The sequence below is a fragment of the Natator depressus genome, chromosome 14, assembly GCF_965152275.1.
Source record: "Natator depressus isolate rNatDep1 chromosome 14, rNatDep2.hap1, whole genome shotgun sequence".
Lineage (NCBI taxonomy): Eukaryota > Metazoa > Chordata > Testudines > Cheloniidae > Natator > Natator depressus.
The window spans coordinates 4,052,086-4,077,263 of record NC_134247.1 but is presented as its reverse complement, the minus strand read 5'-3'; the positions used below and the strand labels follow the sequence as shown (position 1 = coordinate 4,077,263).

The 25,178-nt window shown below is 48.5% G+C and overlaps 1 protein-coding gene across 5 annotated transcripts in view; it reads right to left on the bottom strand.

The window, feature by feature from the left end:
* The window catches only part of SLC39A11 (solute carrier family 39 member 11), a 258,953-nt gene that overhangs the window by 218,197 nt on the left and 15,578 nt on the right, over positions 1-25,178 (bottom strand). For 4 of the 5 annotated variants that reach the window (XM_074970758.1, XM_074970760.1, XM_074970756.1 and 1 more), the window contains one exon: positions 18,231-18,389. In XM_074970758.1, coding sequence (XP_074826859.1) covers positions 18,231-18,389 — 159 coding nt within the window. Of the gene's footprint in view, positions 1-18,230; positions 18,390-18,938; positions 18,972-25,178 lie in introns of those variants that run through there. The other variant, XM_074970759.1, reaches the window with a different exon arrangement.

The window sequence follows — 25,178 nt, the reverse complement described above, 5'->3', positions numbered from 1 at the left end:
ATAGTAAAACTGAAAGTAATGATGGAAAAACTTTGCACCTACTGCAATAACAAGGACTGAGCTGACCGCAAGGAATGGAATTAATTTGGGTTCGCTCACTGCAGGTTTGTGGGGATAAACACTTTTTACTCTCCCCCCCCCCCAATAAAATTTCAATAACCATTTCTAAAATAACACATGGGATTCCTGTCTGGATTTCATTTTCTGACAGTCTAGCCACTGTGTACATAAATAAGCATAAAGTGCTGGAGAAGGGGATTCAGGCTCAGAATTGGATTCAGGGTATCACTTCTGTTTACCTTTGGACTTCTGATGCAATGGCTTTCCTAGTGTTTAATGTATAATAGCAACATATATACACTAATTAAGGGAGCAGCCAGCTTAACAATCATCACACACTGGAAGCAAGTATTACTTTACCCACATTACTAAGAACGCTATCTGTTACTAGAGGCAGAGAACTCTATGGAGTCAATTTAATTGTAACGCTGGGCTCTCTATTTATTTGCATTTCTCTTAAGTTTGAGAAGGAAAAATCACTCAATTTCATTTATGTTTCTAGCCCCTTTCACTTTCAGATTTAGGAATACAAGGTTTGGGGTTCAAAGGGGAAGCTTAAAAAAAAAATCCAACTTTTCATAGGAATTTTAAATGAAAACCCCAAGACGTAGAAACGTTTCAATGGGCATCTGGTTTCCACAACTAAATCTGGGGCCACACCGAAATCAACAGGTTCCCACTAACTTCTTTACGGCTTTCAGTGGATTCTGCGTATCCATTTAGGCGATTATTTTGCAATTTAATTTTGGGTAGTGTGTGTTGTAGCCGTTCTGAGGGACCATGCCTGACACGTTGGTTAACTAGTGTCTGTGGGACATGCACCATGGGCAAAATTCTCCTCTCTGCGGAAGGGACCAGCACAAGACCTTCCAAGACCAATGAAGATCTACATCCCTGTACTGGCCCTCTGCACCCCTTGGCTATAGAGCTTGTTGTATGTATTTTAATGATTGTACTTCAAGTCAAACTATAAAGACAGCATTGATGGTAATTTTCTTATTTATCCACCTTAGGGTTTTACCCTGCTGCCAGTCACCATGATATCTGAGTACCTGCCACATAAAATCAATAACAATAGAGAAGTCCTAATGGACCCCACGGAACATCTGGCGCTTCTTTCCTTTAGGGGTAAAACCCCAGCTTGGAGTGGGGTTTTATTTTAAAAAATATAAATTAAGTAAATCTAATGTGTCTGATTTGTTTCAAGGGTCAATTGGGCTACAAGGTGGTTTCAACAGAGAGTCTCCTTTTTGAGGGACGAGGCCTTTCCAAAGAGGAAGGTTTTGCAGCATTTCCTGACGACAGTTTCCCCGGCTAAGCTCCCCAGAAAGGTTAGCACTATTCAGTTAATCGGAGCAGAATCTGTGTTTCCATGCCCCAAGGAAGAGCCCCTGGGGAAGCTATGAGGAACAAAATGGAAGGGTTGCTTTTTATTTATCTCAGTGTAGGGGGACAGGGGGAGAAACAAGAGGGAAATCAAGAATGCAGAGAGCGAGCTCTGACTCACATTGAATCCCCCACCCCCAATTAATCTTTTCCCACTTTCTCCTTGCGCGTTGTGAAGCTGTCTCCTGAAAATACCTCCATTCCAGCACACACTTGAAAAATTGGTGTCAGTTGCGGGGAGGTGCACAAAATATCACTGCATGCTGGAGTCAGTTTCATCTCCCTCTGATCGGGTCTAGTGATATAAAAATCGCATCTTGCTCTTTCTGTGGTGCCAATGACAGGAATGTGACAAGTTTCCTCCCCCTCACACTCCCCTCACCATATTTCTGAAGGCTGTTTAAAACATCAGAGCCAAGTTCGATGCACGCTCAACAACCGGTCTCTGCTTTTCCTTAGCTGTAACGGCAGAAAGGGGGTGTGGTCGGTGCACTTCCCACCGGCTCGGCCCAGAGTTACTCAGTCCTCAGGAAACCAATTAACAGCACACTGCAGAAAGGGCATGATCCATAAAGGTGCATGTGACAAATATGCAGTGCCCTTTAATAACATATTACTACTGGATGTTGTCCCTGTGTTGGGGATATGGTCCATTGAGAGCAGTGAGGTCCTGAGACACCGTAGTGATCAGGGCCACTGGGTGTCCTTGGGCAAGTCACTGCACCTCTGTGCCTCAGTTTACCCATCTGTAAAATGGAGGTAATGATAGCGACCGCCTTTGTCAAGTATCTCAGATCTACCGATAGGTGCTCTATCAGAGCTAGGTGGTATTATTGGGGTGGTGTTTTCTGTACGATTATTTTAGTTTAAATATTTCTCACTAGGGGCCCTGTCTGTGGGCTTGGCTTTGCTGAAGAGTTAACCCCACCTCTCACTGGGGCATTGGCTCTAAGCAGACTCCTGTCCACACCACAGGGTTTATAGTTGGGTTCAGTGACTCAAATTGTTCCAGCCCCCTGGCCCACACATACAATCCCCTGGCCCAAGTGTAATGATACTTTACACCTGGGTGAGCAGGTCCCCAGGCTCAGGCACGAGGAATGTTTACACTCAGGCCGGTAACCCGCCCACGATGCAGTGTGGACACAGGCTAAACCACTTAAGTGCTGCCAACTCCCCCCTCCCCATTTGCCCTGATGGACAGACACGTTCTCCCCCACCTCACTAGGAAACAGAGCAGCTCAGTATGGCGCTCAAAACCAGGAGAGGCACCCCCAGAAGTCCTAGCACCACCTCCACAAGCGTGTGCAGCACCAGTGCGGATGCAGTCGAGTGGATACGCTCAAGGCAGACTTTGCCTTAGGGCAGCTTGCGCTGGCGCCCACCATCCAAGTTAACTCTGCAGTGACAGACGGACCTTAGGATGTGCCCTGGCTGGAAGGAGGAGATGAGATGGGTGGTGCCTAGGGAATGTGTGTTTGAAAATCCTCTTTTTGATCCAAGTGCTAAGAAACCTACTTTGCTTGAGGAAGGGCAGCTGGTCCCGACAGCACTGGGCACAGGCTCCCACGAGGAGGCAATGCATGTGCCCGACACCTAACTTGTCCTGCAGAGCGATAGCAACTGGTGTCCAGGGCACGGTAGCCAGGCCCCAGTCGCAGGGTGGAACTCTGAGACATGCACGGGCGTGAACACCCAGCCTCTCCCACAGGTGGGAACGGTCCCCGTTTTACAGGGAGGAAAACTCTGGCCCAGGGGGTCACACATCAAGGGGTGCCGCTGGAGATAACTCCCAGTCCCCTGCTCTAACTACTGGGGAGCATGAACATTCCTCCCTGCTTACCACATGCCTGGTGGGTGGCCCTGAATTACTGATTAGTATGTGCTACGACAGCAATTATGGAAAGGGCTTCCCCTTCTGTGCTTTTGTTTTCCTTCCGCCGCGGTCCGCTGCCATTTTTATGGGCTGCCACCTGATTTAGTATTCGCTCCTTGCGGCAGGGACCTTACCTTACAAACCGCCTATAAAACACACAAACCCAATAATCCCAGACTTTCATCCAGCACCACCTCTCCCCACCCCCAGATTTCAAAGAAGGGATAAAATCCCTGAGTCAGAGTACCTGCCCCTCTCTTTTTCGGTTGGTGCCATATTGCTTAATTTAATCCTGTAGGAGCAACGCTCCCTCTCATAGCTGTGCTTTTCGAACACACAAAAGAGGGAGATTTGTGGAACAGTGCATGGAGATACTCACTTTAACCCTCCTATTTTGTCAGTTCCATAAGATAAAGCAGTGCGCAGCACGCACAAGCCAGCCTGTTAGACCTCCTGCAGCACCCTAGTGAACATCCGAATCTGCTCTCCAAAGCCGCTCTGGCTGGTATTCCAGTCCCACCCTGAAGAACGTACAGAAAAAAGCACAGAGGCACGCACAAGCATGTCTGTTGGCTAATGTCTGGAATAAAGATTTGCCTGCCACCCGCAGTGAGGATGTGCAGCTAATGATCTGTGCATCCTGGAAGGAGCTAAATTCAACAAATTGAAGGGAACTTTTAAGGGGCATGCGTCAAAGGAATTAAGAAATGGCACAGGAGAAAACTATATCCCCATTATGAATTAACACAAGGACTCAGCCCAATTGAATCTTTTCAGCATCGCAGAATAGTTAGCCCATCAAATCTGCACAGGAGACTTGCTATAAAGAGTCTGCAGCTTGGTATGGGTCTCTGTGGGCATATGCAACCAGCAAGCAATGTGTCTCCCGGGGGACCATTCCTTTTGATGAATTTGCTCTTCCAGGAGACATTGTATCACCCTCTCACTAGCTCTCTCTAACTGCCCCCACTGTGCTAGTGATCATACTGCCTTGTTAGCTTGGTGTATCACGAGTGTATCACGTTCTAAGCCTAGTGCTTACAGACTCCCTTCTGAGCCACAGAGAAATCACAACCAAGTCTCTGTCTCTCGAGTGTGAGCCGAGCATCCAAAAGTCAAAGTCTGAGTGGCTTTGGTTGGACACGTGACAACAGTAGAGAATTAGTGTTGCTTTCTTCTAAGGCCTTGTCTACACTACAAACTTTTGTCGGCAAAAGGCAGCTTTTGCCGACAAAACTGGGGAGGTGTACACACTACAAAGCGACTTTTGGCAGCAACACTCTGCTGTTTTGCCAACAAAATAAAACCATCTCAACGTGAGGCATAAAGCCTTTTGCTGCAAAGTTAAAGTGACAAAGCATCAGTGTAGACACTGCTGTGCCTTATGTCAACAGAACTGGCTTCCCCCAGCATCCCACAATGCCTGCCTTGATCACTCTGCTCACTGTTTTGATCTCTGCTGTCCCTCCCCTTTCAAAGCTCCAGGAAGTGTCTGACAGCTCCCTTGGCCAGCTCTGCTGTCTCCCCATCACAGAGACGCCACTCTCCTCTCCCTCTCCCACTTCAGTTGAAAAGCAGCTGACAATCTATGAGGATGCCCCTGGAAGGATGGGACTGAGACACCTGCATCATGTGATGGTGTACCTGCCCCACGAGGCATTGCAAACCCTTCCCAAAGCACCCTGCAGCCAGTTGCTCAGTGGGATAGCTACCCATGGTGCACTGCTCTCTGTGTCGATGCAAGAGCTGCTAGCGTGGGTGCACTCTGCTGACACAAGGAGCTAGTGTGGACATGCAACAGCTGTTTTAATGAAAGCGGTGTAACTTTTGCTGACAAAACTTTGGCCTTGTCTAAACTGGCACGTTTCTGCGCAGTAAAGCAGCTTTGAGCACTGTAACTCCCCTGGGGTGCACACGGCCAAGCCACTGAGTGTGCAGAAACTGCGCACTAGCAGCGCTGTAAAGAAACCACCCCCACGAGAGGCGTGGAGCTTTCTGCGCCGGGGCTACAGCACCGCGGTGCCAGTGTAGACGCTCTGGTCGATGACAGAGCTGTGACTGGCCTCCGGGAGGTGTCCCACGATGCCTGTTCTCGCCTCTCTGGTCATCGGTTTGACCTCTACTGCCCTGCCCTCAGGTGACCAGCCGTGAGCCCCACCCCTTAAATTCCTTGGGAAGTTTGAAAGTTCCCTTCCTGTTTGCTCGATGATGCATGCAGTGGTCTCAGCGCATCTTTCCAGGTGGCCAGGCCTGCTCCACGCACCAGGCGATCCCCCACTTGGCACAATGCCGAGCTGCTAGACCTCATCAGCATTTGGGGAGAGGAGGCTGTCCAGTCCCAGCTGCGCTCCTGCCGTAGGAATTATGATACCTACGGACAGATTTCACGATGCATGACAGAAAGGGGCCGTGACCGGGACACACTGCAGTGCAGGATCAAAGTGAAGGAGCTGCAGGACGCCTACCACAAGGTGCAGGAGGCAAACGGCTGCTCCGGTGCTACGCCCACGAGCTGCCAGTTCTACAAAGAGCTGGACATGATCCTCAGCGGCGACCCCACCTCCACTGCAAAGGCCCCTGTGGATACTTTGGTCGCTCGCGTGCAGGAGGAGGGAACCTTGGACAAGCATGTGGAGGGGGAGAGGGACCCAGAGGCAGACGACGACTCGGAGATCAGAGATGCATGCAGCCAGGAGCTCTTCTCTACCCTGGAGGAGGCTAGCCGGTCACAGCTGTCGGAGCTTGGCGAAGCGCAAACAGGAGAGGAGGCCCCTGGTAAGCGGCTTTGATTTGGGGAATCGCTGAGGCGAGTTGTTGGGGGCAGGAGGCTTGCAGAAAGCAGGCTTGTGTCTGTATGAGGCGCGTACCACCACATGCCTAGTCTGAGCGGTGGACCAGGGTGTTGATTGACTCCCTCACTTCACGAGAATCTGCCCTAGAGATCTCCACGACACTCTCCTGGAGATACTGGGCAATCCACTGCCGCAAGTTCTTTGGCAGGGCTGTTTTGTTTCTTTCCCCATTAAGGGTAACTTTCCCGCGCCACTCTGCCATCACGGGGGTGAGACCATTGCTGCACACAGGCAAGCTGCGTAAGGGCCAGGGCGGAAGCCGCAGGCTTGGAGAAGACCCTCCCATGATTATCTGCTCACCCTCAGCAGCGAGAGATCTTCCATAATGAACACAGCCTGTGGAAAATGCGGGGACAGGAATGATTATAAGGCCCCCCGCTACAGTGCTGGCTCTCCCCAAGAGCCGCATGCCCAGTGTGCAGTACGGTCCTGGAACACTGATTTCCCCTGCTCCCGCAGTTACTCACCATTTTGGGGGTCTTGTGGCTCATGTGTGCTTGCCTGGGGTCAGCCAGTTAGTGACAGGTATGTGAATAGTGGATGTGTTTTAAATCACTGAATCAGTGGTCTGTGTGTTGCAAACAATACTGCTTCTGTAAAACGTTGCATTTTGACTTCACAGATATGACCTTGGGAGCCCAACCTCCCTCTTTGTTATTGCCGGCTGAGCGGCTGCGCAGAATTAGAAAGCGGCCACGAAGAACTAAAGAGGACTTTCTGCGTGATGTCATGATGCACTCCGTGGCCGAAAAACAAGAACTGAAGGAGTGGCGGGACAGCGAGAACAGAGACCGAAAGGAGAACGCAGCTTGCCAGAACGAAGCCATGGAGCGGCTCTTAAACGTCATGCAGCCCCAATGCGAAGCAATGCATCATGGGGCATTGGGACAGGACCCAGGATGTCCCGCAACCCCCTCCACCTTCCCGCAACTCTTAGCGGCAGAAGGGGAAGAGGTGCTCTGAGGGACAGCTGCCCAGAGTGCACCGCTCCGAACACTGCTGCAAGTGCCGAACGTGTGAACACACTATTGCGCAGGCAGCTGACAGTGTGAACACACAACAGCGGTTTCCCTTCCGCGCTCTCTGAGCAGCACTGTCACCCTGCCAGCGTAGACATAGGCCTGGTCTACACTACAAAGGATAACTCCGAGCAAGGAATTTTGCTAGGAAAAAAAGAACATAGTACTGGCCCCAAGGCTCCTCACTCTCCCCCCTCTGCTTCACTGTAGAGCTTCTACCTTGAACTTGTGCACTTCACCTCCTATGGGGATTCCAGCTATAGATTCAAAGCAACAGTACACGGATCCGCATGGTATGTTTCTACCCTCAAATTGGTTGCACACTAGTCTAACCACAACAGGTGTCCAGGGTGAATTTTCATGTTAAGGAAGTTATGAATTTGTTTCTGCACGTTTTCTCCGACGGCTGCTTAAAAATTTGCAATTTCCATGAATGACTCTGCCCCAAAACTTGTTTGCTAAAATAAGAGCAAAAATACAACATGACTTTGTTTAAAGTGTAAAACATCTGTGCATTTTTGGTTTATTGCCATATCATCCCAGATCAGTTGCTCAACGCTCCGAGGCAATAGGTAGGAGGGTGAAATTCCCCTGAAGTGGACCTAGTGCTGTCTACACCAAGGTTAGCTCGGTTTAAACTGTGTCGCTCAGGGGCGTGGATTTTTCACACCTCTGAATGACAGTTACACCACCCCTAATTTCCTCGGGAAGACCAAGCCAAAGTCTCCACAGGGATTAACGAGACCCCTGCTTCATGCTACAGCACAAAAACTGTCTGCTCTTGAATATCCCGTACCTTGCACGTTCAACCTGTCGCACTTCAGCTTGCTAATTAAAATATTTATGCAATTCACCGCCTGGGAGATTCCAGGGGTGGTCAAGAAATGCTCGGGCCTGCAGAACAGTTGAGGCCCTGCAAGACACTACAAAGTAAATCAATTGCATCACTGTTTCCATAAAGCAAAATACAGGCAAATTTCTGTGCCCGCAGAATACACACTCCAGATTGATCTACAGCTAATACAAGTTTTACAGAAGGTATTTGAAAGGACTTTAAAATAAATAGTGAGGGAATGTCCCAGCCTTCAACATGGCTTTATTGATCTACACTGTACACTGAGGAAAAAAATCCTATGTTTTAGCGGATAAAGATTCAGTCAGGTGGGATTAAATCTGCTTCTCTAGATACGCTTCCCCCATGGTTATTGGCCTTTATACTGGAAAGACCGACAGACTCCTAGTTATAACTGAGTTATGGCACATCATGCAGGATTGGAAATTAACATCTGGTTGTCCCTTAAAGTCACATGCACACACCCCTAAAGTTTTCTGAATGGCCTACACTAATTATTGAGAGGAAGTTTCAGTCCATCAGCATCACAACAGCAGTAACTCCTGCACCATGGCATCGGTTGACACCAAATGGATTGAAGCGATTAGCAGCTTGACAGGAACACAGGGAAGCATGGCACGGACTCCAACACATCACACTACACACCGGCAATGCAACAACTCCAGCCATTGCCAGCGCCGGCAGCATCCCCTTCCAGGGAGCTAGGGCTGTGTTGCATTTGAACATGCAGACAGAAGATTAATCATACAGCCAAGTGAAACCCAGTGGTAGAGGAGTAACACACATTAAGCCTCATTATCCTGTTCAGGGCAATGATCACCCAGCAAAGAGTGTGTCACGCAGTCAGGGGGGTGGTAAAGAATAATATAGTTAATAGGAGACATACACTTGGGCACACACTATCCATGTAGCGCTGGGGGACAAGCAAGGGGACACACAAAACCATCAGACTCCTTTCACAGTACTCACTCTCTTGTTAAAACAGATCTGCTTTCTCCCTACCTTTGCAAGCGCGGTGGGGAGAGAGGCCTCCAAATTCCATCACAGTAGCATTCAGAGCAAGAAGCCTGGAAGGAGGGGAGGGCGGGCAGGCAGGAGATGGGCTGGAGAACGAGGAGCTCTCTAAACCAGATTTGTAACGCAGGCTTCCTACGTACGTAGCCTACATCCGCACTTCTGGCGGCACGTAGAGCTCAGGCACTACACGTGTAGCTACATACCGCAGCAAAAGGCTCCAGCCACAGACACTACACGCCGCTGAAAATAACAGCGTAGCATCGCCTGGGCGTTCAGCTACCGAGGGCACTCTGCTAAACCGTGCCTCACCGTCTACGCTGGTGCTACACGTGCTAGCCGGGCACCCAGTGTCTGTACTCTGCACGGTAAGCTTAGGCCTACCCAGAGAGCATGACCCACTCAAAGATCTCCTCACTCTCTGACCTGCGTACTAGGACAAGGATGGTTAAGAGGGGATTTGATCACGGCCTACATGGGGAAGAGACTTCTGGTCGTGAGCAGTTCTTTAATCTAGCACAAAAAGGCGTAATGTGATCCAAGAGCTGGAGAAATTCAAAACTAGAAATTAGGTAGAAACTATTCGGGTGTTAGCCACTGGAACAATCTATTTAGGGATGTGCCAGAAGCTTCCTCTCTTGGAGTCTTCAAAATCAGGACCGGATGTCAAGCTAAAAGATCAACTTTACTTCAAAAAGAAGTTCTGTAGAAGTTCCTCAATGGCTGCATTTTGCAGGGGCTCAGGCGAAAGGATCAGAATGGTCCCTTCTGACTTTAAAATCTATTAATGTTCCCCTTTAAGGCACAACTTGGGAAACAGTCAGCCTAGGGTTGCCAGGGGCCCAGTTTTCAGCCGGAACGCCCAGTCGGAAAGGGACCTAGACGGCTCTGGCCAGTCCCGCCGGCCGGGCTGTTAAAAGTCTGGTTGGCAGCGCAGCAGGGCTAAGGCAGGCTCCCTGCTTGCCCTGACTCCACACAGCTCCTGGAAGCGACCAGCATGTCCCTGTGGCCCCTAGGCGCAAGTGCAATCAGGAAAGCTCCACGCGCTGCCCCCACCCCAAGCGCCACCCCTGCAGCTCCCATTGGCCGGGAACTGCAGCCAATGGGAGCTGCAGGGGAGGCGCCTCTGGGCACAGCCAGCGCGCCTCCGCCTAGGGGCCGGACACGGCAGCCGCTTCCGGGAGCAGCGCGGAGCCAGGGCAGGCAGGGAGCCTGCCTTAGCCCTGCTGCGCTGCCGACTGGGAGTCGCGTGAGGTAAGCACCGCCCAGCGGGAGCCCATAACTGGCTCCCTGCATCCCAACCCCCTTCCCCAACCCAGTGAAAATGGGTGTGGGTGCGGGAGACGGAGCGACGGAGGCGCCTCGGGGAAAGGGGGGCGGAGGGCAAGACTGTTCAGTTTTGTGCAACCCTAAGTTGGCAACCCTAAGTCAGCAACCCTAAGTCAGCCTGCTGGCTTGGCGGCTCTGTGACTACATCCAGCACCACCATGGCAGGCGTCCTGGGTTTGAGTCCCAATCTGTACCGATTGTTCCCAAAGGACAAAAAGCCCAATTAAGAGCTTGTCTACACCAGCACTTTACAGCGCTGCAACTTTCTCACTCAGGGGTGTGAAAAAACACTCCCCTGAGCGCTGCAAAGTGCCACTGTGGACAGGGCACCAGCGCTGGGAGCTACTCCCCTCGTGGAGGAGGATTTTTAGAGCGCTGGGAGAGAGCTCTGCAGTGAATACACAAGCCACGTTAAAGAGCTGCCATGGCCGCGCTTTAACGTTGCCAGTGAAGACATGCCCTTAAACTCGAGAACGGTGGTTAGATTTACAGTGGAAAGAGCAATTTTGAGAAGTCAGGATTGCGCGTGATCAATAGGTTGTTTAAATACAACTCTCACAGAGCCAGATTTTGCTGTCAGTCACACCCAGATCAGAATCTAGACCACTGCAGCAGTCACTCATTGTTTTGTTACCTCCAATCATGTTACGCTCGGACAACAAAACATCACTAATTCACGGTTGTTAGATATTTATGTATAATTACAAACCACTGCAGTACTGCCTAAAGCAGCTCGTGTCTGTCTGTCTATTACAGCCTGCCAGATGCACTAGTCCAGAACATTTGCTGCAGGCAGAGACATTGTCCTCAACCGTTTGCACTTTTGCTACTTGGTCAGAGGTAACACCCACCTCCTTGAATCTGAAACTGCTTGAGCCACCTGCACGGCTGGCGGGAGGAACGTCTTGTCCATTCAGGTAAAAAGGCAAAAGAGCGAATATGGGGAAGGTCCATTCAGCCAGAACACAAATATTTGTTTTGCAGCAGAGCCTAGAAGTCCCAGCTAAAATCAGGGACCCATTCTGCAAAGCACTGCATAAATTCATACTAAGAGGCAGCCCTTCCCCAAACAGCTTACTAAATCTACACAGGCAGGACAGACAAAGGGTCGGGAAGAAAAACTGTCAGGGAAAGGTGACATGCCCAGGGTCAGCCAGCAGAGTTGGGAACAGAACCCAGGTCTTGAGACCAGGGCAGTACCCTATCCACTCAACAATACTGTCTCTGTATACACCTTCTTCAAATCAGGAGAGGGAGCAATTTGGCAGCTATTCAAACAACATCAGCAAACAGCTTTAATATTCCCCCTCCTCCACCCTTTGCAGATGCAAGGATTGACAAACATTTCAGACAAATGCCCATTTCCACCACGCAGTGGTTTTGCCTCCGCAACCCAACCGATGCTCTTAAGGGGAGCTGGAGAAGGGAAAGAGAGGGGTTTTCTTCTGATTGCTACGCTAAACACAAGCGTTTTGAAAAAAAAACAAAAAAGAAGCTCTGAGCTAGATAAATCTCCTCCTCGCAGGCAGAATGCTAACACACACTGCACTGTCCGTCAAGTACTGGCAGCCTTTGCTAAAAAAAAAAAATCCAAGCACATTAGAGCAAGAGTCCCTGCATGGATGGTGTGCAATAGAGTACCAGATGCAAGGGAGAAGACTCATGTTTCCTGATCTCCTTCCTAGTCCCAATAATAAACCCACGTCTTGACACTATTTCTGGTTCCATATGATGGAGAATTAGAACAGCCCTGGGGAAAGGGTTCTCTCATTTCTTTCTTCTATATTACACTATCCTGCGAGCGAGGGGAATAATTCCTAGCGCAAGCAGACATACTCACGCTAGCTTGATGGGCATAGCGACAGTAGCATAGGTACCAATTACATACCCACGGGGTTCAGGGGGTTTGGACTCAGCGCAGCTTAGCCATGCTTGCACTGCCGCTGCCCGTGCGACACTACTATTTACACTTGCACTAGCTCGATAAGAGCTAGCACGAGTACATCTATGTGAGCTGGGAATCACAGCCCTCGCTCATCGTGCGGAAACCCCCTAAAACAAGAATAATGCTCTCGGAACCCCCGTTATGGTACTTACCAAAGCATGGGGCGTGGAAGTTGGTGGCAGAAAGGGAGAAACTCATCCAAGCTTTTTCCCTTGCAGAAGCAGAGAGTTCAGAGTGCCAACAAGAAAGGAGTTCAGTCGAGACCCAAACTTACTGCTCTTCTTCACAAGCCTGGGCTTCTGCGTCTTTGGCCATCATACGTTAGCAGCCATATCTGTACATTATTGGCCCCTGCATTGCTAAGTTAACAAACCTACGTGCCTAACTTTAGTCAGCTAAATAAAAACTGCTTGATTTTCGTCACCCAGAGCTCCCACTGATTTCCATAGCAGCTTCCGATGCCCAACTCCTTTAAAGAAAAAAAATAGCACAGGTTTTCCAAATGCCTGAATAGGAACGTAAACACCACTGGGGTAGCCAACTTTAAAAACAGCCCAAACAGTGCCGCCCACCTCACAAGGTCCGAGGGCTTACCTTATCTTGGGAGGTGAGTGGTAGTCTCTTCCGTTAACAGCTGGGGAAACTGAGGCACAGAACACTGAAACAACATGCATGTTGCCACCCCATGCCTCTTGTTAAAAGAATGCCAAAGTGGTGATTATCTAAATTGGCGCTTATGCTAAAGAAGCTAGTCTTAGAATGTTGTAGGGTTCCTGTATTAATTGTTTATGGGCCTTGAGATACTGAGAGTTAAGATGGGAGCAAAGAGCAGAGAAGAAAGGGGGGGGGGAAGGGAAAAGAAAAACCAAGGAAATGTAACTGAAAAAGGGGTGAGAGAAAGAAGCGACCCATTCTGCTTTGCCCCCTTCCCGTCAACAGAAAGAGCTGAGCAGGCAGGACTGAAAGACCATCTGATGGCCTGTTTAAGTGTCACCAAAGCCGGTGGAAGGGAAGTATAAGAACAGACATCATTTGCTCAGAACCAGCAAAACAAACTAGAACATGCCCTTGTGTAACTGGGCACGCGCCTACCTGCACAGACACACAGCAGCAGATGGAGACATGCTTGCCAAGTTCCACCCAGTGGTCATTTTGAAATGTCGAGATCCCTACATGCAATTGCAGCATAGCTCCTCCTGGCTTACGCTGAGCTCACTTGGCTCATTCTTTGGAGCTGCTCCCGGCAGCGTCCTATTGTCCAGTTCACCTCCAGGCGTATTATCACCTATACTCAATAGGAAACACACCCAAACCAGAGTCTCACCCTCAGTGAGCCCAACTAACGAAAGAACAGATGGTTTAAACCTTCCAAATTAAAAATCTAATGGATTAGATCCTTCCCTTTATGAAGGACCTAATGACAAACTGGTCAGCCCCATTAGCCAGTTTGTCCCACAGGGCTCCACTGGGGAACACAAACACTTCCTTAGGTATCATTAGTAACTATACCAGTCCTCTGTGAACTGCCTGAAAACAACAAAAAAGGGAGGGGAGGGGGAAAGAGTTGCTACGCTCCAAAGCGGCTAGAGAGAAGCATCAAGCACATCAAAGCAAAGTCCTCTTTACATAAAGAACAATCCACTAAAAAAACCCCACAAATTCCTTATCCATCATCATCTTCTTTGACAAGGACAGTGCATGTTAATATCCCTTTGTATTCCCCTCTGGGTCCCTTCTCCATTAGAGACCTCAGTGAGAAAGTGCGCTGCTTTGTTCTTCAATCTCCTTTCTTCTTCAACTGATTCACCCAAGGATTTGAGGAGCCTGGAGTAAATTACAGTAACTTAAACCTGACAGGTGCTTGAGCACTAATGACCAAAGCACTGCTGGTGAGAGGTTTTAATCCAAAAGGTGGGAAAGACACCGAGTCAAATTCATCCCCATGTCAGGCCATTAAAATCCAAAGGAGCTACTTCAGAGATGTCATTGGCCCATTAAGTTTAAAAAGGTAGAAGACAAATTTTTGATCAGAATACTACAGTTATATACATTGTTAAAGTGAGTCACTCCCCACGTTCCTCTCATGACATCCCCTGCACCACCCCCAAGTCTCTTTGCCAGGCTGTCCTCCCCACAAAGCAATCGAAGGCCCCAGTCCAGGAAGGAAAGACGTGGGGAGACCTCTGAGCCCACACACAGCCCCACTGGACTTTGCAGTCAGTTCAGCATGGGTGTTTATTCCTTCTTTTCACATGTACCGTTCCAGTAACTCCTGGTGCATGACTAGCATTTGGCATTTTTTATTCTAGCACAAGTGGAATGAGGGCATTGCTTTGACTGCAGACTCTTTGGGATAGGGACTGGTTTTTTGTTCTGGGTATGTACAGCTCCTAGCACCACGGTCCATGACTGGGGCTACTAGGCACTACCACAGTATAAAGAAGAAACAACAACAAAGCACACTAACTGCTGTTTTATGCTGCGTTGGAGGTATTCCGTTCCGCCAGTTGGTAGAATGGGAGGAAGAGAAGCCGAGAGAATAGAACATCCTTCTCTTATCCCCAAAGAGTGAGTATTAGGCCAAGGGAAGAAGTGTCATCAGACCCTTGCAGGATTACTACTCGTTAAGCTAAGATATTACCGCACACTCCCACTCCCTCCCAAAAGAACTCCAAGGGAAGAGCGTGGAAGGACCCACCCGCTCCTCTGATTAAGTAGACATGGATGATAAGGCATCGACTACAAGCCAAAACTAAGTTCAGCTCCTGATGTTATTTTAACCGGGTTCAAATCAAAACCTCTCTAGAAAGGGGAGCCTCTTAAACAGTATCATGGATGAATGGGGAAGGATTTTTTCCTTTTGCGGGACCAAAGCTTGGCTTGGAAGTGAGAGACCAACAGTGCAAGGTGGATTAACCCACCAGCAATCAGGGAACATTTCTAACTTGATCACTTCCCTCTGTCCACTCCTCCTGCCATCTCTTTCCTAGCCCACCATTTCCCATGCAGTCCTGTATCCCGCCTCCTCCCACCCAACCCTGCAGACACAGGCGATGTAGGCTTCTTCCCAGTAGGCAGAGAAAAACATGAGACACATTGGAAAGAAGTGGGTTGTGTGGTAGAACTGTTTACTTTCTCTGTTGGGAGCTGTCAGCAGCTGATCAAATACATTAGAAGGTCCCTTCAGGGCCTTATATCGCAAACCCCAATACAGGCAAGATAGGCCCAAGTTTAAAAACAAATGTAAGTGAAACAAATGGGTGTTTGAAGGTTATCACCTTCATACAATTTTAACCACAACAGCGAGCTGATTGCATTCATTTGGTTGCGTGACAGAGCTGGATCTTGTGGTGGGTTGTTTTACATGCCCGTGACACCAGGACATGCCGAACCCAATGTTATTTACATCACAGGACAATGTTCCTTTCACTGAAACACACGACAATTTGGTGACTTTCATCTTCCAAATTCTGAGAGGAACTAAGCAACAAATGGAAGTTTAAAGAACTCCCACGTTAACGTAGAGGGGATCATGGAGTGCCAAACTACTGGAGCCTTTAGTTTTGTTTATCAATCCAAGTTTTTAGATGCACCAATTTACAGATGGGGAAATCGGGGCACAGAAAAATTAAGTGACTTGCCCACAGTCATACAGGGAGTCAGTGGCAGAGTGATGAATTGTGCCTAGATCACCCGAGTCCAGCCCAGTACTTTAACCACAAGACCACCATTCCTCCCTATTAGCAGTACATCCTAGAACTGAGCTTACTACTATAGACTTTTGTATTAGAGATTAAAAAAAAAAAAATTCATGTCTTCAGTTGTGCCAAAATGCAAAAGGGGGGAGGGGGAAGCATTCGTTGGATACCAGAGTTACCAATTCTTGCAATTTTCCAGAAATTGTTGTTAATATTTTGTGTTATTCTTAAAGCCCCAGCTCCTGGAGTCATGTGATCGTACGACAAACTCAGCTGTCATTTACAGTTTTTCGCCTTTGTAGTTGCAGAGAAAGTCTTGGAAACCTGACCCTAAATGTTCCTTCACCAGCAAACAAAAAAGACAAACACACTGATTTTTTAAATTAATCTCATGGTTTTTTGGGAGACTGAGTCATGATTTTTGAATGACTGGTGTTGGCAACGCTGCAAATTAAATCTCAGGATTGAAACAAAGGTCTCACCTGGACTGTCTGGAAACCGCTGCCGGTTAAAGAAACAAAAACAAACGAAAGAGCCCACGCTTTTCATGTGTGGGGCCTAAAGCCACATTCAGCACAGACACCGACTTAGAGAATCCCAGGAAATACAGTTTCATTAAATCTCCAATAAAAATGGATTTGTATCTGGCTTCTGCCAGAATGGAAACTGATAGGAGAGTTAAGAAAAAAATCCACCTAACTTCATTAGCCAAAGCACAGAGTAACATCAACACTCATGATGCTTTGCTGCCTGGCACTCTCATCAAACACACAGCCACCTTAGACCTTTCAAAGAGCTCTTCGAGACAGCTAGCAAATCCAAGGAAATCAATGTTTCTATCACCAGGCCCTTGTGGTTACTGCAGTTCATCCTTTTCACTTGCACCAGCTGAAGGAAGCTTTAACAAGGGCAGCGTTTCCACCTCTCATGAACCTCCCAGTATTCAGTGTTTTAAAGCCCCAACTCCTGGAGTCACATTACAAGACGAAAATATCAGCTTTTTTTTTTCTTTTTTTTTAAATAAACAAGTTCCTCGCCTCATGATTGCAGAGAAAAGCTTGAAAGGGTGACTGAAGTGCACCCTAAAAGGCTCAGAAAACAGGATGCAAGGGGGAGGGGGGTTAAAAATCTCATGATTTTTGAGGGTTGATTCAGGATTTTTGAACAGCGGGGATTGGTGACACGGCAACAAGCTGAGGGCAGCTTTCATAGCAAAACCCTGAAGCCATGCAAAAATCCATCATGGGGATCCCCAAATACTGTGGGGAACAGTCTGAGGTAAGCCCCAACCCTAAACCAAGCCAAAGGCCAGTGCAGTCAGCTGCACTTACATCCCAGAGCACTGTATGTTAGAGCTGGGAGTAACTGTCCCGCTCTACTGGGCGCTGGTGAGGCCACACTGCACCCAGTTCTGGGCAAAGATGGGGACAAACTGGAGAGAGTCCAGAGGAGAGCAACAAAACCGGTAAAAGATTTAGAAAATCTCAACTGGGAGGAAAGGGTAAGAAAAACGGGGCATGTTTAGTCTTGAGAAAAGGAGACTGAGGACCTGATTGTTCTCAGATATATGAAAGGCTGCTACAAAGAGGACTCTGATCAATTGTTCTCCATGTCCACTGAAGGTAGCACACGTAGTAATGGGCTTCATCTGCAGCAAGGGCGAGCTAGGTTAGATATTAGGACAAAGCTTCCAATTATAAGGGAGTTTCTAACTTTCTAACCTTCCCAAGGGAGGCTGTGGAATCCCCGTCACTGGAGGGTCTAAGAACAGGTTGGACAAACACCTGCCAGGGAAGGTCTAGGTTTACTTGGTCCAACCATAGCACAGGGGGTGGACTTAGTGACTTCTCCAGGTCTCTTCCAGCCCCACATTTCTATGAGCCTGTGATCCACTCCCCTAAGACAGCACACGATTTAGGACAGCAGCCCTCTATTTCCTACCTAGCAAGAGGCGGGAATGAGCAGATGAGTTAGGGATGGTGACACCACATACACTGCACTGCCAGCTCAGAGACCAGACTTTACTCTGCCGTGTGAAAGGCAGGCGTTCAAGAGCAACACGTAACCCCCTCGTGCATCCGGTAATGTGCAGGTCAGCTAGAAATGGGCTTCCAGCGGCCCACAGTCCTAGACACAAACAGGGTGGGTGGGAGACTAGCCCGAGGCCACTGACAGCAGACAGTCATACTGCTACTTACCAGCAATGGGAGGAGGAGGTCGGCCAAGTAGACAAAAGCTGCTCCCAGGGTGAAGCCAACAGCTACCGGGAAGAAAGCAAAAGCCCCGAAATTCCCAGAATCTTCAGCCAATTCAATGGCAGGAGCCAGGAGGGACCAGTAAGAAGCAGCTAACATGACCTACGGGACAGAGAACGACACATTAATACAGGTTATGAGATTACCCCCAATCGAGATCAGGACCCTAACGCGTTGGGTGCTGTACATAAAAGCAATAAAGAGACAGGCCAAAGATGGGGGGGAACTGAGGCAGAGGGTGACCAGCTTTAATGATCACAATAGCTCAGTGGCAGAGCTGGGAACAGAAGCAAGGTCTCTCGATGCCCAATCAGGGGCCCTGCCCACTGGACAACACTGCCTCTGCTTCAACATCAAGGATTTTGTTAGACTCCCAGCAGAGAGCATGCTGCCTCTCAAACCACAAATGCCCCTGTGTAGCCCCAACTCCCTCCAAGCACCACGCTCCTCCCAAGTAACCAAGCACCTAGCTCCAGCAACCCTTAGAAAAACCCCTTAGAAAAACTTCCCTCCTGGTTATTTAACAACCCTCCTCTAGCAGGAGGAAAAGAGCAAACCCCCTTCACGGATTCACCGCATGGACCTCTGCTCCCTTAAGGTTTTTCAGCAGATTCACGACACACCAAAAGTTAAATAAAGGGGGGTGTGCACATTGTACAGAGACAGCATCCGCACTGTTCCGCTAACACACTCCTTTGGTAACTCTGTTTAGCGACTGTCCAATCTCTCAGCTTCCTGCAGCTTTCTGGACGGCAGCGGCCCTGAAACAACGCTCACCGCTGCTTGCCAGGGCTCACACCTAGCAGGCTTCTGTTCACGCCAGCCACAAACACACCAGCTTATTCGTCATTGCTTTTGCCATGGCACTTGGCAATGTGAAAAGTGTGACACGACCATTCAGACTGACCAATGAGATTCGAGCCCATTTCCGCACAGAGCAGTCACTGAAGTACAATGAAGAAAGGAGAAGGGGCTTAAGCGTGAGCAGTACAAAGCCATCAATTTTCACCCAGCCAGCCTTGAGGCAGGAAAACAATTGACGCACGCACACTTACTTGCTAGGCTCACCGTACTGAGGTTTAACACGCCCATAATAACCCTTCCCAGAGGGGAGCAGCGGGAGGGGAGGCGAGGCGAGGCCTGGCTCCCAGCCACATACCAGTTCTTAGTGAGGACAGGGAATGCAAGAGACAGAGGCCTCTGCACAACACACTGTTAAATATGAATGTCTTCTCATTTGTGTCACCTGTTTTCACCACAAAGCACAAGTTCAAGGATGCTTCAAAGAGACCCCATCAGGTTGGACTAAACACAGTAACACAAGCCTAGGATGTTAACAATCAACACCTTATGTTATTAAAATGAATAGCCAAACAATTCTGATGCGTTTCTACCATTAATGCAGATTGAAATGCCAAAAGGGACCAGTTAGTGCTTGAAAGCAGAGGAGTCAATTTCACCTACTAGCTCTCAGATCTACCGACAGCTCCAATCTCCCAGATACCCAAGCACGGACATTATCTCGCATGGCTTGGTCTGGAACATGGACACCACAGGCCAATAGTTGATTCCCAGCACACACACCACCTTATTTCCACTGGTATTAAAGTACTTTGGAGCAAAGGGCTTCCACTGGCTTTTGCAAACCTTTGGTTTTACGAAAACCGGAATTGCAGGCCTAAATCAAGCTGAAACCATGTCTTTAAATTATATAGTGGGAAGGGTTATCGATCAAGATCCACAGGGCTCCAGTGACCTGGGAGACTCTCTCCAATCCACTAAGAAGGGTCAGAGTTAGTTATATGGCACTTTCTCTCCTAGCCTTGCAAATCAGTTACCAGAAGAAGAGCAGGGGGAGTGGCTCCAATCCAGCACTTCCCCCCCGGCAAAGCCTTAGTCCCTACAGAGAACAGCACTGAGGAGACAGGTGGAAGGGGAAGGCAGGAATCCAAGCAGTCATTTGTTCATTCAGCTCCCCACGCTGAGCACACGCCTGCTGCTGAAAAAAGGACAAGCTGTTTCCCAGATGACGTGGCACGACACCAGGCCACGAGGGAGAATTTGGCTCATCTCCCCGGGGCCCCCCCAAAAAAGAGGAAGTGTTAGAAAACAATGAGAGCGATCTACATTCCTTCTGAAAGAGAGCGAAACCGCGCTCACTGCTTCAAATCCAAGAGCCTCCACCGATCCGTGTTCCTTGCTCCGGCCAAGACAATTCAATGCTGCTGAACCCACACAGCTCCTACTGTCTTCAGCTCAAGCTGTGGGTGCCCAGGCCCCTCTGAAAGTCAGACCCAAGGTGGGCACTCAAAGTCAGCAGGCACTTCCTGTTCTACACGCATCCATGCAGTGCTGAAAAGCACTCCGTTACCCCGGCGACGGGCATCATATTTAAAACCTACCTAGAAACCAGGCTCAGGACAAAGTGTTCTCATCAACTGGCAGCTGTTGGCTGGCCTACATGAAAGGAGTTTGGAGGGGTCCCAAAATGGCAACCAGACGCCAAACCCACCAGCCAACTGGCAGTCTCGGTCCTGGCTCTTCTTGATGTCAGCCAGAGACTGGCTCCAAAGAGGAGGACAAGACATGAGGACAACTCCCCACTGACTCCTACAGCTGTTCCCTCCACACCAGGTTTGAGGGCATCTCCACAGCTGCCACCTATTCCAGGGTGGCACAGAGGTTTCCAAACACTAGGGAGAGATTGCTAATTAACAGAACATGAAACTTCCGATGAAGTGAGCTGTAGCTCACGAAAGCTTATGCGCAAATAAATTGGTTAGTCTCTAAGGTGCCACAAGTACTCCTTTTCTTTTTGCGGATACAGACTAACACGGCTGCTACTCTGCAAACAGAACATGAAAAGACACTGAAGATCTGTTGATGAAGGGAGTCAGTTATATCGTCAGGGTCGCTCCCCGATCCCCACGTCTGTATGTCCAACGCTATCAACAGCGAGAGCTTTGGGAGGAACAGGCGGGATGCTGGGCCAGCGCTGGTGCTGGCTGCTTTCCAGTTTTGTTTGGAGGTACTTTGTTGTTCTAGCTTGTGGCTACCGTGCACGCACCACCCACCCACCGTCTTCAGCCTCAGAACGGCAGCAGAACCCAATCTGGGTCAGCTTGCTCACTTAAGTCCCCAAAAGCCCAGCAAAACACTTTGGACTGGGATCGTCCCATGAGGTTTCTGTAACCTGAGGAGTCTTTATAGCGCCCCACGAGCAGATCCCCTCCAACACCCGGTTCAGAGAATTCTGGCTAACGGAGCAAGCACAACAACTGTTGATTTATAGGACCAGGGTACAGCTAAATACACCGTATGGTAGCAATCAACACACTAGTCATAGGCTCCAATAGCCTTTGTCAGCTAGAGGGAGCAGGGAAAGAACTGTCCAGGGTTTCTTTGTTCTATTGGTTTTGTCTTTGAATGCAGACTCACTTTGGACAGAGGACTCTTTCCTTCCCTCTGCCCACGTGCTCCAACCTCCTGCATCTAGCCATCAGCCACACCCCTGTATCACATCAGCGAAGAGAAATCTCTAAGAAACCAGTTCCCCTAGGTTATTTTTGTTTCTGTGGCTGCTTATAAATAGACCATCCGAGTGGGCAGGGCTAGAAGGGGGAGACATACACAGGCTTGAGGGAAGGGGGACACTAGATACTGCACTGATCTGCTGGGGTGTCCTGAGTCTCTTTGGGGTTAAGTCCATAATGAAGTCAAGAGAGTATGCGGTAGTTTTAGGCTTGATGCACAGACCTCCCAGCTGTAGCTCACGAAAGCTTATGCTCAAATAAATTTGTTAGTCTCTAAGGTGCCACAAGTCCTCCTTTTCTTTTTGCGAATACAGACTAACACAGCTGCTACTCTGAGACCTCCCTCTGTTAGCGCAGGATCAAAATGACCATAGCATGCTGGGTTTGAAACCCACCCAGATCCCCTTTGCAGCTTCCTGGATAAAGGAATTCTGCGCATACACACCCGCGCGCGCACACATTAGCTCCTTGCTAAAAGTACTGATCGCACCAATGCCAATGGTAACAAGTGAGGAGATAACAGCAGTCAAGTCATTTCATTGGCCCATTTCGGTGCCACTTGGCTGTTCCCTTCCCCCAACCTCAGCTACTTCCCTTCCACCAGCACAATGAACATCTCTCCACCCATATCCTAGAACCACCAGTGGCAGCCTTGAACTCCAACCACAGGTAACACAGGGTTTGGTGTGGCTCAAACGAGACTGCATGGAATTCTGCAGGTGCTTTGGCGTCGGTTTAAGAAGCAAGATACGGGGTCAGTGCGAACAGCAGCGAGAAATATTCCTACACGCTTCTCTGCAATGGATCCATTTTGCCCCAGGACGCTGTCCCTGGCCACTGTTGTGCCAGGTGGAGATGCAAGTCCCAAGTCTACCTTTGGCCCATAAAGCTTTATTAAAGTAGCAGAGAAATCCATTCCCTGGATTAGTTAAGCAAGAAAGGAAATATCAGATCCTCAAACACACATCCAATATGCAGCACAAATACATACTTCATCAATTTATTCATTTCATTTCCTTTCCTCTCCTCTCTCCCCTCCCACTCCCCCTTGGTGTTACATGTACCGGGCTGGATTAATCAAAAATAATCAGACCAATTAAGAGCCTTCAGCAGGTTCGGCGTCCCCTCAGCCCCCAGCTATCTACAGTACTTGCTTTTGGAGCCATTCAGCTACAGTAGGAGACTCGCTTGCGACAGACTCCACTGGGAGTCTTCTCATTTGCCACAAAACAAATGAATTTTTTTTTTTAAAGTAAAATCAGTCTGAGACCTAAGAAAAATGCCAGCTAAGAAAAAACGCTGAAGAATTCATAGAAAACGTTTCCTCGGCTTGGGATCAAACCCAGTCTTCTGGAGCCAGGCATTCTCCCAGCACCCAAGCGGGCACTTTGCTAGACCCTCCCTTGAGCAAAAGATAGGGAGAAGTTGAGGCTGAAGTTATAGAATCATAGAAACAGGGCTGGAAAGAACCTGGAGAGGGTCACCCAGTCCAGCCCCCTCCGCTGAGACAGGACCAGGCAAACCTAGACCATCCCTGACAGGGGTTTGTCCAACCTGTTCTTAAAAACCTCCAGTGACGGGAATACCACAACCTCCCTTGGGAGCTTGTTCCAGAGCTTAACTACCCTTAGAGTTAGACATTTTTTCCTTATACCTAACCTAAATCTGTCTTGCCACAGTTTAAGCCCATTACTCCTTGTCCTACCTTCAGTGGACACGGAACAATTGACCACAGACCTCTTGGTAATAGCTCTCAACACATTTGAAGACTGTTATCTGGTGTGTGCATGCGCGCCATCTTCTTTTCTCAAGACTAAATATGCTCAGTGTTTTTAACCTTTCCTCATAGGTCTCATTTTCTAAACCATTTATTGTTTTTGTTGCTCTCCTCTGGACCCTCTGCAGTTTGTCCACATCTTTCCTAGAATTGGAGACGGTACTCCAGTGACAGAGCGAGAATTATCTCCTGCATCTTACAGGGGACACTCCGGTTAATACACCTCAGAATTATACTAGACTTTTCTGCAATTGCATCACACTCAATTCAATATTCAATCTAGAAAAGGAGTACTTGTGGCATCTTAGAGACTAACCAATTTATTTGAGCATAAGCTTTCGTGAGCTACACGGTCAAATAAATTGGTTAGTCTCTAAGGTGCCACAAGTACTCCTTTTCTTTTTGCGAATACAGACTAACACGGTTGTTACTCTGAAACCTGTCAAATATTCAATCTGTGATCTACTACAATCCCCAGATCCTTTTCCACAGTACTACCACATAGCCAGTTATTCCCCATTTTGCAGCCGGGCATTTGATTTTTCCTTCCTAAGAGTAGTCCTTTGCCCTCATCTTTACTGAATTTCATCTTGCTGAATTCAGACCAATCCTCCAATTTGTCAAGGTCATTTTGAATTCTAATCCTGACAGTTTGTTGTCATCTGAAAATTTTAGAAGCACACTCTCCACTCCATTATCCAAATCATGAACAAAAATAACTGACGAGTACCAAAGCCAGAATTGACCCATGTGAGACACCACTGTGTACATCCCTCCACTACAAACCACTGATAACTACTCTTTGAGTAGTCTTTCAACCAGTTGTGCATCCACCTTATAGTAATTTTGTCTAGACCACAATTCCCTATTTGCTTATGAGAATGTCATTGGGGACTGTGTCAAAAGCCTTACTAAAATCACAATATATCACATCTAGTGCTTCCCCCCATCCACTAGGCCAGTAACCTTTGTCAGAGAAGGGAATTAGGTTGGATTAGCATGATTTGTTCTTGATAAATCCACGCTAGCCATTTTTAACCTCTTTTCACCAGGGATGGGTGCTCTGTCAGAAAGGAGATGGTTCAGTGGCCCCGTGGATGTGAGGATGAAATTAAATCAACGGAAAACTTCCTATCAGCAAGATCTACTCTGTTTGGGGAAGTCTCCCATGGGAAGTACTGAGGGGCTCATTGTTCAGTATGCAACTGGCTTGAACAGAGCACCAGGAAAGAAGCTGCAAGACACAACCTTGCACAAGCAAGAACCAAACCGGGCATCACTTGCCGTTTCTTCTGCTATGAAAATATAGAGTGAAGTGGCCAATGAACTGAAGATGCCTTAAAACCTGTGAAGCTTGCCAGCCTGTGTACAAGAGCCATCAGCAAGCAGACGAGAATGAATCCACTTTCCCTATTCTTATGGCCTGAGCGTCCGCCTATGGCGAAGAAGCATGCACTGAGCCACTGGGACATCTGAAGTCTCTCTCTAAGAGAGTGGGATGGCTATCGCTTTAGACCCCAGCCCTCCAGGGGACCTTGTAGTCTTAACTTCCCACAGCTCATAAGATAACGGGCTGTTACG